Source organism: Rhinoderma darwinii, chromosome 1 (genome assembly GCF_050947455.1).
Source record: "Rhinoderma darwinii isolate aRhiDar2 chromosome 1, aRhiDar2.hap1, whole genome shotgun sequence".
NCBI lineage: Eukaryota > Metazoa > Chordata > Amphibia > Anura > Rhinodermatidae > Rhinoderma > Rhinoderma darwinii.
Window position 1 is genome coordinate 399,920,491 of NC_134687.1, and position 14,127 is coordinate 399,934,617.

At 39.7% G+C, this 14,127-nt stretch overlaps 1 protein-coding gene across 3 annotated transcripts in view; it reads right to left on the minus strand.

Annotated features, from left to right (window-relative positions):
* Positions 1 to 2,964: 2,964 nt before the first annotated feature.
* SEMA4D (semaphorin 4D) overlaps positions 2,965 to 14,127 on the minus strand; it is a 113,688-nt gene continuing 102,525 nt past the window's right edge. For 2 of the 3 annotated variants that reach the window (XM_075828851.1, XM_075828852.1), the window contains 7 exons: positions 13,301 to 13,476; positions 11,454 to 11,610; positions 10,002 to 10,224; positions 6,440 to 6,555; positions 6,101 to 6,273; positions 5,930 to 5,973; positions 3,678 to 5,584 (listed from right to left, as the gene is read on the minus strand). In XM_075828851.1, the coding sequence (XP_075684966.1) occupies positions 4,674 to 5,584; positions 5,930 to 5,973; positions 6,101 to 6,273; positions 6,440 to 6,555; positions 10,002 to 10,224; positions 11,454 to 11,610; positions 13,301 to 13,476 (1,800 nt within the window). In that variant the 3' untranslated portion in view covers positions 3,678 to 4,673. Of the gene's footprint in view, positions 3,504 to 3,677; positions 5,585 to 5,929; positions 5,974 to 6,100; positions 6,274 to 6,439; positions 6,556 to 10,001; positions 10,225 to 11,453; positions 11,611 to 13,300; positions 13,477 to 14,127 lie in introns of those variants that run through there. The other variant, XM_075828853.1, reaches the window with a different exon arrangement.

Below are 14,127 nucleotides of genomic sequence, written 5' to 3' on the forward strand. Positions count from 1 at the left end.
GGTCTGCAGACCACTGGTGTAGAACTGGTATCTCCAACTATTTTGTCACCGTTTGGCGGTAATATTGGTCTTTGTGTAGTATTTTTTCTTTATTTAGTAACAGTATGATGGTAATATTCGGTCACTATGTAGTAGTAATATTTGGTCATGAAGTGGAGGTCTTATTCAGTAACAGTATAGTGGTATTATTCAGTAACCGCATAGTGATATTATTCAGTAACCGCATAGTGGTATTATTCAGTCACTATGCGGTAGTAATATGTGGTCATGAAGTGGAGGTATTCTTTAGTAACGGTGTGGTGGTAATAGGTGGTCATGGTGTGGAGGTATTATGTGGGAACAGTATGGTGGTATTATTCAGTCACTATGTAGTAGTAATATGTGGTCACAGTGTAGTCGTATTATTTAGTAACAGTTTGGTGGTATTATCCAGTCACTATTTCGTGGTAATATGTGGTCATGGTGTGGAGATATTATTTGGCTCGTCTGCTATACTGTACACATCCTGATTCTCTTAGTACTTGCTGACTTCTATCGTCAGCAAATGTTCTCTCTAGCGGGGCTAGGATAGGCTGTACATTACAGCAGACTTTGCTAAGCAGAGAATGTGGCTGCCAGTGTTTGGGGAAAGAGGATCCCAGTCTCCTCTCCAGAAGAGAATCCTCAGCTCAGCCAGATGTATTAGGAGCTATAAAAATGGGGAAAGGCAGAGGGGGGGGGGGGGGTTAATGTGGTGTGTACACTCAAGAGTCCAGTCAAAGATTTATAATGTACAGACATAGGGGCGGTGTTAGAGGGACAAACAATAGTGACTGGTAATAACTTGTGTGGATTTGATAACAGATTCTGTGATATGGACTCATTATATGCGTCCATGTAAGAAGCGTCTGTCACAGAAAATAGTCTATTTCCACTTAATTTTTTATTTAAAAAAATGTTCCTGTTTCATTGCAGAAAACAGTGTTCAACTTAGGTGCTGTGTTTAGTGCATTTTGTGATAGGCCACTGATGACGTCAGTTCCCTATCACTTCAGGAGGATCGGGCTGACAACATTATCGCTGTAATGGCAGAGTGATATGCAGCACCAACTGTCATTAAAGAGGAACATGTCTATTAACGATGGTGTAACATGAGGTATATGCAGCGTAAATAGATTGGCGACATGAAAGTTAAAAGGTGTGGGGCCAAAAACCGCATGGGGTTTTCATCACGAATTGTTACGGTTTTGCGATGCGATTTTAGGCTACACTGCTTGTACAGGTTAAGCACATTAAAAAGATGTTGCTTCATCTGTGCAAGACACATGGCCCAAAAAACGAAATTCACCGTAAAGCTGCATGCCGTTTTGATGTGCAGCTTAGTCGTACAGCACCACTATCGCAGCATGTAGGAGTACCCTAAGGGTGTATGTACATATGCAGAAACAGACACCCACCCACATTTACTATTAGGACCTTCCCCTTTAAAAACACCATGTTTTACTAAATGACATAGATATTTTAGGAATGCTCCATCATAGTTTTGAAGAGATGGAGTCAGTAAAGAACCTGCCATAGGATTTTACCTGTAACTCTGATAAACACTTTTGAAGACTTTTGGCCAGCTTCCGATTTAATGGTGCAATGATACTCTGCATCCTTAGTGGCAATATCTCTCACCCAGCTGAGGATGTGGACATTTCCTTCGGCAAGTGTGAGTTTAGCTTCCTTAGCGCAACTCTCCATTTTAACTCCACCTTTTTCCCATGCAAAACGGGAATCTTTTGGGCCTGAAGCAAAAAAAATAAAAAGGGGCTTTGAACACGGCTTATAGTTTTTCTAGAGTTGTTCTACTTTTTGTAACCTTATCAAATGCCACTTTCAGCATTCTTCAGGTTTTGTACAAAACACAACAGCAAATATCTAGTTATAATAAGCAATCAACGTAGGCTTTGTTCACATCAGCGTCAGGGCTCCGTTCACGTTTCCGTCAGGGAACCCTGACTGAAACAAACGGAAACCACAATTGATCTCAATGGTGACTGATCCGGTGCAAATGGTTTCCGTTTGTCTCCGTTGTGCAAGGGTTCCATCGTTTTGATGAAAGAAATACCGTAGTCGATATGTAGTAATGTTTTTAGCGTTCATTATACTGGTTACAAAACGGATATGTTGGCCAGGAACTAGAACGGCTATGGTCACCTGTTCATTTTAATACCATGCCCCTTTGAAACTGCCATTATATGAGGCATGTAGAATAATACGTTTTTATTGTGCATCATTTCACTCTTGCAACAATGTAACATTTGAGCTATGCAGCAAAATACAGCAGCTGACGCAATTTGGGCAAGCTGCGGTCTGTGAACATATCTATAGGGATCTCATATCCATTTTGCTGTCATGCAACAAAACGGCCTGATCGGTTAGGTTAACTAGTTAACCATTAACAAATCGGCACTGGAAAAACATAATTATAAAAACCGTGATTTGTGTGTAACAAGGCCACTTTCACTAGGAGTATGTTTCTGGATAAGTCTATTATTAGCAAACACTGGCAAATTTAAGTCAAAATAAAGCACTGGAGCTGGGCCAATAATATGTAGCAGTCAAAGTGAATGCTGTGATATTAATGCTTTTAATGCTAGTAGTTTGAAAGGATTCCATTTAGTGACTTAGTATAGCTTAAGGCACAGTATTTCAATGCAAACCACAATCTGGAAGGGACAGGTGGTTGTTGATGGCTTTAACATGCGACTGCACAGTTCCGTTCTCTTTTACAACGTAGTTGAACAGAGTGACACCTTGAGAAAAGGTTTGTGGTTTGCTTCATGCTTCACTGCATACTTGAAATGTACATTTCAGGAATTCAAAACTTTTCTGTACACTTTTTAAAAGCCAGTACTTACTGTTTTAATCCAACATAGGTTGCGTAGTTAAAACAAAATAGAAAAAAATAAAAAATTGACAGGTTAGCAATATAATGTGATAGTCACAAGCGGTTATGTAAAAAAAAAAAAAAATTGTCTTGCAGGACCTGTATTTGCAGAATTGTGTAAAATATTGGTTTTAACTTAATTGCAATAAATCATCCCAAATTTTTCCAGTGTTTTTTGTCTTGATTGTCTCAACTAAGAATTACAGTGAAAGCTCTTTGAGAGAACCACCCAAAAAGGCTGAAAAATGTCCCTCTTTGAGAGTACCCCCCTCTAGATGACCAATATATATATATATAAATACACAGAAAATCTGGTCTAGATATAGGGTACTCTTTGGAGAGGTTGGACTTGCACACTTACTAGCTGGTCTTCCAGTTTCATACTCACCAGTCCCGTGACAAAATAGGTGAAACGTTCCATGGACATGAACCAGCTGGCCCTGGTCACTTAGAAAAGGAGGGAGCATATTAAGTACATCTGTGTCTGTGCTAGACAGAAGTGGCATGCTGGATAGTGAAGGATGCAGTTCGGAAGCCATAGAGGATGCAAAGGAAGTGGCGGAAGGAGGAAAAGATATGGGAGATGAGGCTGTGTGACAGACAAGGATAGAAGAGAGAAAAAAGGCAACTAAGAAAATAAAGACAATAAAAAAGTACAACTTGACAAAAGTCATGCACTGAAGTGTTCAGAAAAGGTAGACGTATAGAAGATGAAAAGCAACACTAAAATGTGTGAAGGTCGATGAGTAACAAAACCGTCCAATCCTCTTAAAACAATAAAATAATACTTTAATTTTGGGGCTTTCTGAATTTACATTTATACAGAACTGGTATAGAAAAATAGACAATCATTTTTCAGAAATATAAACAGCAGTAATCACAGTGTATTCTCCCCTACAGTCTTGTATATAGTATATGGAAAGTACTCCCTAAACAATACAAATCGCTACAATGCTTTCAGATTCCAGTCTTCATATTTTAAGCACTCTGCAATTTTATAAGATTTTGCAGTTTCACTCCAGTGTTTTGACTGGTAAAATATATTTAAAAAAAATGTCATTTTTCCCTCATGGTCCAAACAAGCAATGGCTTATTATAAGTAGTCACTTCTGATTTTCCTGCCCCACGGCGTCATTGCTGACAGCAGGGATTATTTGCATCTTTCCCATGTTAAGATTTAAACTTCATGCCCTGGTTCCAGTCAATACTGTGAAGCACGTATCGGTTTTTTCACTCCACTGTCCTTGAACACATATTTTAGAATTTTATGTGTTATATTATATATCGTAAAAGGAAGGACGTTAAAAATTATTATTTTTTTCTCCCTGAGAAAGCAAATCAACTTAAAACATGTCACAAAACCATAGTCAACTAAACACAGAACATATGTACAGCATGTTGTTCTTAAATTTACACCTTCAAGTACCGAAAAGAATAGATGTGACCTACGTGGGCCCAGTTGTGCAGATCTTTACCAATCTGATAAACTATTAAACTTCCAATTTGGAATTAACTTCATAATTCGCTATTGTGCAATGACTGAATACACTTGATCAGTCGGCTGTGAAGAAAAAAAAAATGAAAAGGAATGTAACTAAAAGAAAAACCATAGAAAGCAGTGTCTCTCAGGGCTATGATAAAAAGTAATATCCCAATATCCATGCATCCTTTTACGAAATGGAGTGAAGTTGGACAGTGGACTGCAAAATAGCCCTTTTTCTTCTGGCTCAGAATGCTTTAATCCCAAGAAGTCGGACTGTCAATCGCCATCAGAATCTGCATATTTTATTTCACACTTGACATCAAATGGTTGGTCCTTTTCTTTTTCCTCTGTGGTCTCATCTTCCTTGTGTGTGACATTCCCATTGCCGCAGTCTGGCTCTGTCTCGTAACCGGTGTCATGGGGTGCTTTCGGAGTCCCCCCACATTGGTTGTCAGTGCACCCTTTCTCCACTAAGGTTTCCTTCACACCTTGTTCACAGTCTTTCAGGTTGAGAGGAGTCTTCTTCTTGCCATGCAGCAAAGCATCACGGTACTTTAGACAAGTGGCTGGTAGAAATCCATTGTAGCAATTGTAAGTCAACAACAACAAGAAAAGAAAAAAGAACACGATGACCAAGATTATAAGGAGAGAGCAATCATTGGTGTTGGTCAAGTACAAAGCCTTTCCCACTCCAACATCAGGTATGGAACTAAATACCTCCATGAAAGATTCTGTGGGTATTATTTTGTGGTTTGAATTGGTTCCACCAACAAATGTGGTCACGGCTTGAGTTGTTGACATTTTGGTGGTCTTCTCCTTTGCTATTGAATGAAAGCGAGTGGTATCTGGGATTTCTACCTTCCGTGTTGTAGATTGTGTTGTGCTGGTCAGGGGAAGTGGAGTCCTTTCAATTTCCAAATCATGTTTCATGACCACCTGAGTATACACTTTGTCCATTACGACCTCTCGTGACCAGCACTGATAAGTTCCTGCATCCAACTCGGTCACGTCGAGTAGAATTAAAGTGCTGAGCAGAAGATATTTAGGTGGGTTTATTTTTAAGTTTTCGTTATTGAATGTCCAAAACACTGAAGCCAACTTAGACTTGCAAGAGCATTTCAGCTCTACTGTGCTTCCTGCCTTCACCTTGTACCTCATACTTTCCCGGATTCCTGTATCAGCAGAATCTAAAAAAGTGGGCACACATCAACAACCATTCTGTTAAAGGAGTCGACATGACAACGTTTTTACTTTTAAAGCATTGATGGACGGTTTTAATAAACTTCCAGAATGCTTGGTTTTAACCCCTGTATGCTTCTTCAAAACAAAAATCGTTTGCTTTGATGAAAGCAATAATGGGCTATGTTTAATAAATAAATCCATAGTATATAAAAAATAACCTGGCAAATAGAGTAACGCATGGAGACAGCTCAACAGTCATCTTGAATTTATTAAGGCCTATTGTCTTAACTCAAAGACTTTTACAACGCAGCAATAGTGGTTAAAAACGGTTTTAAAATGAGAAAACATACCTGGGCAGCGAGATGCGTCTCCATTTAACGCCTGAACCAAAAGCCTATAATATACAAGAACAATGTATATAGGACAAGCAAAACAAGAGAACGGTGACATTTATTAATGCGGAGCATTTTTTGATAAAGGTCGGGCAATTGCTATTCTGCTCATACTACTTTGTTACATACCTGTCAGTGTTACTCTCCTGAAGGATATCAACACAAGAATGTTTGACTGGGTGCCAAGCACAATAAGGATCCCTTGTCAGTACACACTCTGCACAAGAAGGGAGCTTCTCACAGAAAGCAACAGGAGACTGCACCACCTCTGTGTTGGATCCAGCATATATGTATCTTTTGCTCTGAGTGGGAGAAAACATGAACTGTAGTGAAATGAGACTACGATCGTACATACAAAGTAATACACACAAAAATTGGTTACCCCCATTGAATGAACTTGGAAACGTATAGTTAAGCATTTTGTAGAGTAGTTTATGTATTCCTCAAAGCAGTTAAAGCTAGGCTTACCTGCTTGCCTGAAAGCAGCAACGTCTGGACTGACTGATGATCAGGGAACAGCACTATTTCTTCAATAATATGCATCTCCAGGTCATTGCCGATTGCTTTGTGCAACATACCTTTATCTACAAAAATGATATTTGTATGCTTTCATTAGATGCAAGAGATTAATAGTTCCTGCAACTTGTTGCAAGTAAATAACACTCCAGGTGATGTTGTGGACTATATTTAAAGTCCCAAAAAATGGATGGCCTATCCTCAGGATCAATATCAAGTGAATGGGTGAAGGCTGTAATACTCTAAACCGCCGCTACGAGTGCGACGGCGATTTACAGCGTGAGCAGCACAAGAAATGAAGGGGAAGCAGCGCTCGTACAAGCAACAAACGCTGCAGCCCTTTCAAAACAGCCGATTGGTGGGGCTTCCAGTAATGGGTCATTTTTTTACGTCTTAAATTTGCGCCATTTACCATGTGGTATAAATAACATAACTTTATTCAGCGGGTTGTCACGATTGCGGCAATACCAAATTTATATTGTTTTTTCACGTTTTACTACTTTTACACAAAAATATTTTTACAAATAATTTGTTTTTGTGTCGCCATATTTTAGGAGCCATAACTTTTTTTTTTTTCTGCTAACCGATGTACAAGGGCATATTTTTTGCGAGACTACTTGTAGTTTTTATTGGTACCATTTTGGAGTACATGCGATTTTTATAAATTTTTTTTGAAGGCAGGAAGAACAGAAAACAGCAATTCTGGCATTGGTTTTTGTTTAATTTTTTACGCCGTTCACCATGCACGTTAAATAATGTCATAGTTTGACAGTAGCCATTAGCTGGAAATCACTATCTATCCCATTCCCAAGGACGCTGAACAAAATTAAAGAGATACACCAATTTGAGAAATTAATTAGTATTCTGGAAAACAGATTACCACAATGTGAAGCCCAGTGGATCAGTTGGACCTCATAGAAATTGCTTAGAGCCTTCAGTTCGCTTTGAGAACTCATCAGTTTAGGACAGAAATAGACTCTTTACTATGGATAGCTGCACCATGTTTAGTAGATTTTGGTTTAATTGTTGTTTCTTCCTAGCCGGTCTCTGTAATCGTGGGCTGGAAAACCCTACTTTTTCTAGAGACACACATTTACTAACTTTTACTTCATCATACACGAGGAAGGGGTTAAGTGTTTTATTGTTACACTGTACTCATAAATATCATTTAATGTATTGATATGACAATGTTTTTGATAATATGAGATATTCCTGCAACACCTGTTTAGAAATGAATCTCTATCACAATGTTATCAGAGCTCTACGTAGCGATATATGCTCCCGATATGTGGGAATGTCTACTGATTTGTTATGCCTTCATTACCAAATAAAGAGTTTGTAAAAAAAAAATAATGTCATAGTTTTATAGTTGGGGTCGTTACAGACACGGTGATACCAAATATGTGTAACTTTTTTTTTTGTCTTTTCGTAATAAAGCATTTTGGACTTTACTATGTGATCATTTGATCGCTTTTAGAATACACTGCAATACTTCTGTATTACAGTGTATTATTGCCTGTCAGTGTAAGACTGACAAACACCTGTTAGGCCATGTCTTCATTTACTAAAGGCAGACCAGGGGGTCTTTGTTAGGCCCCCTGCTGCGCTAAAAACCATCGGCACACCCGCGATGCGATGGGGTGAGAGGGAGCCCCCTTCCTCTCAAACCACCGTGATGTCGCTATTGACGGGTGAGATCTATGCGGATTTCGATCCCATCCGACAGAGCAAGTGCCTTAGACAGCCCGACACCCGCTTTAGCCGGCACGGGAAACCCGTGCGGGGCTTAGGTCACAGCGCCGCCTTTTCACGGCACTGGGGCATAAGTACCCTTAACGGTTGCCATGAAAACACGTATGAGCGGTCATTAAGGTGTTAAAGGATTTTCTTTTATTATAAACTTATAATGCATTGGCATACTTCTGTTATGACACAGGCTGTTTCTAGGGCAACACTCAGTGTGCCCTAAGAGCAGGATTTGTGTAAAGACAACCCTGGGATCCTTTCTAGGTACCTAAGGCTTACTGTACACATTTTCAGATTCCGCTGCACTTCTGCCATATATCAGCATTCCAGGCATCCTATTGGTTCACCGCGTCCTCAATGCCCGCCCCATTTAGCTCTTTTTTAGCCTCAATACCCGCACTTAAGTGAAGGACAGTGCCCATGGATGATGGGGTAATATAGAGATGCTGGGGGGTTAAATACACAGATTATGCATGTTATATACAGAGTTGAGAGGGTAATATATACGGGGATGATGGGAGTCCCTGTACATAACCCCCCCTCCCAGCATCCCTGTATACAGGGATGATGAGTGTTATATACAGAGATGGGGGTTATATACAGGGAGGATGGCGGTGATATACGGGGTTGATGGGGCTTATATACAGAGACCCCCATCATTCATGTATTTAACCCCCCAGCATCCCTATATATTTCAACCCCCATCATCCGTTGGCACTGGCGAGTGAGCATTGAGGCTAAACAAGAGGTAAATGGGGCGGATATTGAGACGGAAATAAATAGTAAATGTGACGGGCATTGAGGACGCTGTAGAACAACAGGATGCCTGAAACATGGGTATATATGGCAAAAGTCCAGCGGAATCCAAAAATATGCTGACTGTACAGAGGTCTCCCAGTCGCCAATGCAGTACACCATAGTACAGCTAATATGCCACATGTTAAAAACATCCAGTATAAAATGAACACAAACCGAAATACACTTAAAGGAGCACTCGCACAATTTTTTTTTTATTCTCTGGCCCATTATGTAAATTGTGGTGAAGGTAATCTGCTTACCGGTGGCTGTATTTGTGAGTGATCCTCTCCCTTCTGGTCCTCAGCTGTGTCATGTGACCAGCAATAGGACTCCCCAACTGCCTCAGAGTCTCATGTGTGCACAGGAAGGCAATGTCACATTTTAGATTTCCTATGGCGTTTACCGGGTGGGTTAAATAATGTGACGTTTTAACAGTTCAGATTTTTAAGGACGCGATGATACCAATTCAATTGCTCACATAATTTTTTCGTAAAAGATGGAAAAAATATATATTTTTATTTTATTTAATAAATTAATATTTTTCAAAATTGTATTACATTTTTATTAGTCCACCTTGGAAACTTTACCTTGCGATTATTAGATCACTCATGCAATACACTGCAAAACGTATTGTGCTCTTCTATCAAGTTTTGCCTCTGGCCTTGCAGTGGTTGGGGCCGGAGGATAGAGGGAGCCCCCTCCCACTGTCTCACCGCTCAGATGCAGTGGTCGCTATTAACTGCGACATCTGAGGGGTTAAATGGCTTGAATATAAGTTATCTCCAATCCTGGCCACTGCAGGCAGGTGTCAGCAGTTTAACAGCCGGCAACCGCCTGCACCTGCTAAAGTCTGCGCCATATTGTGATGGAATACATCTGACCAATAGTATGTTGGATGTCGCCAAGGGGTTAACTACAAAAATATAGTAGCTGTAAAAAAATCAACCTATTAACAGTAAATAGTATTTACCTGTACTAATGAACATGACATCATAAGTGTTACCATCCAACGCTTCGACATGGTCTACAACGATCTGAGTATAGGTCACATTTTGATGCACAAGCTTGGGTCTCTTTCCTATAGGTGCCACAGAGTCATCCATTAATGGGTGGTCTTTAACAAATTGCAAGGTCTTGTCTGGTAGGTTTAGAGAGCTAGAGTAGTTCATGACTTTAGCTTCATTGTTTATACACTAAAAGAAGAAGAAAACAAAAGCTCATCATTTAATATGAAATGCATTACTTTTAAATGCAGAATAAGAATTTGCACGATGGGGAAGATTTATCAATATTGTTGTATAATAAATTTTTAAGAAATGGCGAAAATGTATCAAAATGGTGCATGCAGAATGATAAATTTGCCACAACCCGCTAGACATGTTTGTTTCCTATGCTTTATGTCACCTCATGGCTGGTACACAGAGTTAAAATGTGTCAAAGTTTATTACGTCTCCTCTAAGAACCGCCCCTTTTTCTAGACACTTTTCAAAGACATCAAAAAAGCTGCAAATGTATCTAAAACACAAATTTGAAGCATTTCATGTACTTTTTTTCTTTAGCAGAATTTCCGCCAGATTTAGGTGGATTTTGAATAATAAAGCACTCCCTTTGTTTTTCGGTTTGTTTTCTTAGCAGAAAAACAGCATTATTATACAAGAAAAAAAAATGTGTTATATGGTCAAATTTGCTTTGTAGGCAATAAAAAAAAAAAAATAGTCTAATCCAAAAACAAATTCTACCAAAATAATGCAAATTCTAAATTAAAGTGTACAAAGAAAACCATGAACAAATGTAGCCTATATTATTCTCAAGGTGCCAAAATTATTTTGAACAAATTTTGTAGCATCTAAAAACCTAAAAATGAAAGTTGTAACAGTATTTTAAGGGTTATTCTCAACTTAGACATTTATTGCATAGCCACGATAGGCTATAAATTTCTGATAGATGTGTATCCCAGCTCCGGGAACCGCGCCTATAATGAGAACGGGGGTCACGCGAAAATGTTTTGCATAGTGAGGTGGCGGCCTCTGGCTGTCGATTCCAGGCAAAAGACTAAGTTAAAAAGGGTCTGCGCGCATTCTCGGCTGATTTGATAACTTACATAGAACATAATAGAGATGCCCGAATGCGCGGTCTGCTCTCTACCAAGTCCCGTCCTGGAATCTGCAACCAGCGGCCGCCTCACCAGGCAAAATGGTGGTTGGGTGACCCTGTATTCTCGATATAGGTGCGGGTTCCAGAGCGGAGATACATATCAGACATTTATGGCATATCCAGTGAATATGCCATAAATATCTAAGTTCGGAAATAACCACTTAATTATTCAATATTTGAATGACTTTATCGTGACAAATAGGGAAGAACCATTCATAATTGATCAAAAGGTTTGATGCAAATCACCAGAAAGGAAGAAGCTACTTACTGCTCCAGGGCGCGGCTTAGGTGTTTCCCCATTAAACTGCACCCACTTAGTGTGTGCTTGTTCCACAGTGGCACTCTGCATGTACTTTCCCTTCGTGAAAATATCTTCCACACTAGATAAACTGTATGAACACACTGCCGACATGCCAACATTGTTTCTTTGAGAAAAAGGAAATTTGTGAATGTTAATTTGTTTTCTGCTTTAAAAAACTAAAATTTTATAAGCCAGTTGCTTGCTAAATAGATTAAAATAAAATATACTGTATATATACACTGATCACACATAATATATGTTTTTGCCAAAAGTATGTGGACACTTCCTAATAATTGTATTCAGGTGTTTTAGCCACACCTATTGCAAAAAGAGGTGCATAGAATCACGCACACAGCCATGCAATCTCCTTCGATAAACATTGCTAGTAGTATGGGTCGTACTAAAGAGCTCAGTAACCTGACCAGAATAATGTAATAGGATGCCACATTTGCCCTAAGCCAGTTAGTGAAATTTCCGACCTACTAGATCTGCCCTGGGCAGCTGTGTTATTATTTGAAGTTGAAGCAACTAGGAGTAACAGCTCAGTTACAAAAGTGATAGACCATGTAATCTCATAGCTAAAGCGCAGGTCACATAAAAATTGTTTATTCTCCTTTGCATCACTCACTACAGAGTTCCAAACTGTCTCTAGAAATGACATCAGCACAAGAACTCCGTGTTGGGAGCGTCATAAAATGGGTTTTCATTGTCGAGCAGCTGCACACAAGACTAAGATCACCATGTGCATTGCCAAGCGGCGGCTGGAGTGGTGAAAAGCATGCCACCACTGGACTCTGGAGAAGTGGTGTTCCCTGCAGAGATGAATCACATCTCACTATTTGGCAGACTGATGGACAAATCTGGGTTTGGCACAGGTGAAACGGTAGCTATTGGAATGCATAGTGCCTACAGTAACATTTGGTGGAGGTGGGATAATGGTTTGGGGCTGTTTTGCATGATTTGGGCTAAGCCCCTTAAAGAGGCTCTGTCACCACATTAGAAGTGCCCTATCTCCTACATAATGTGATTGGCGCTGTAATGTAGATAACAGTGGTTTTTATATTGAAAAATGGTCATTTTTTAGCAAGTTATGACCTATTTTAGATTTATGCTAATTAGTTTCTTAATAGACAACTGGGCGTGTTTTTACTTTTTACCAACTGGGCGTTGTACAGAGGAGTGTATGACGCTGACCAGTGTTATACACTTCTCTCCATTCATTTTTAGCAGTACTCGCAACACGGAGTGATCTCGCGAGATCACGCTGTGCAGTCACATACTCCCACATTAACTTGCTCAAAATTGATGGTTTTTCAAAATAAAAAACACTTCTCTACATTACAGCGCCGATCACATTACGTAGGAGATAGGGCACTTCTAATCTGGTGACAGAGCCTCTAAGTCCATTGAAGGGCAATGTTAATGCTACAGCATACAAAAGACATTTTACACAATTGTATGCTACCAGTTTGGAGAAGGACATTTCCTGTTTCAGAACGATTGTGCTCCTGTGCACAATAGGAGGTGCATAAATACATGGTGTGATAAGTTTGGTGTGGCCTCCACAGAGCCCGAACCTCAACCCCGAACACCTTTGGGATGAATGGCATCACCAATTACAAGCCGGATCTTTTTGTTCAACATTAGTGCCTGACCTCACAAATGCTCTTTTGGCTAAATGGGCACAAATGGGATGTCCAACAAGTTCATATAGGTGTCCACATACTTGCAATCGTGGCATGATCAGATCTGATTATTATTGTACTGTATATGGTAAAGGAAAGAATATTTTAGCCATTATAATTTAAACTTACAGATGAGAAGTAAAAATGCCATAGATGACGGGCTCTTTTAATGCTGGCGATTTCAGGATAAAAACATCATTGACAACATTGAAAATCAAATTATTTTCTGGCGAGTGACAAATCAGTCTGGCTTTGAGAAACGTTGTCCATTTCTTCTGCAACGTTCGTAGACCTCCCTGATCACCCTGGGATATAAAAAATAAAAAGAGAATGTATGAAATAGCTGCTTGTCATAAAGTACCTACATAGGTTCTATAAACAACGTCACTCAAGTAAGCACAACTACTGTGGATTTGGAGAAACGACAAGTCGGCAGTATGGTCACAGAATGAGAAACAAATCTAGTGTTGCTGAATGGCCCAAAGCAATCTTTTGAAACTCTTGAATGTTTTAATCCCCTGTGAACACTTGTGCATTGATCTGAGCCATCATTGCACGATTTCGGAGAAAGGGACTGCATTTTCGTGTAGAAGTTCAATGCGTTAACTATATAGTTATCAGAGAGAAATGCCGTGTGCGCAAGGCTCTGTTCACACCTGCCTCGGAGGCTTAGTTGCAGATTCCGTCATATTTGATGGAAAAAAAAAAAAGATGGATACCACGCCGGTAACAGTTGTAAGTCCATGGGGTCTATCGTAGGCACCGGTGGTGTCTGTCGTAGGACGAATCCAGCAGAGCATTGTGGCTTCTGTTATGAACTATATAGTGGTTGTAAGCATTCATAAATATGGCGTTTACAACATATTCCATTTACCGGCAAGAAAGCGAGCATAACTGTATAAGGCTCTCCCAGTGTGTTTGAAAGATGAGGGCTCTGTTTCTCATGAATAAAAAGC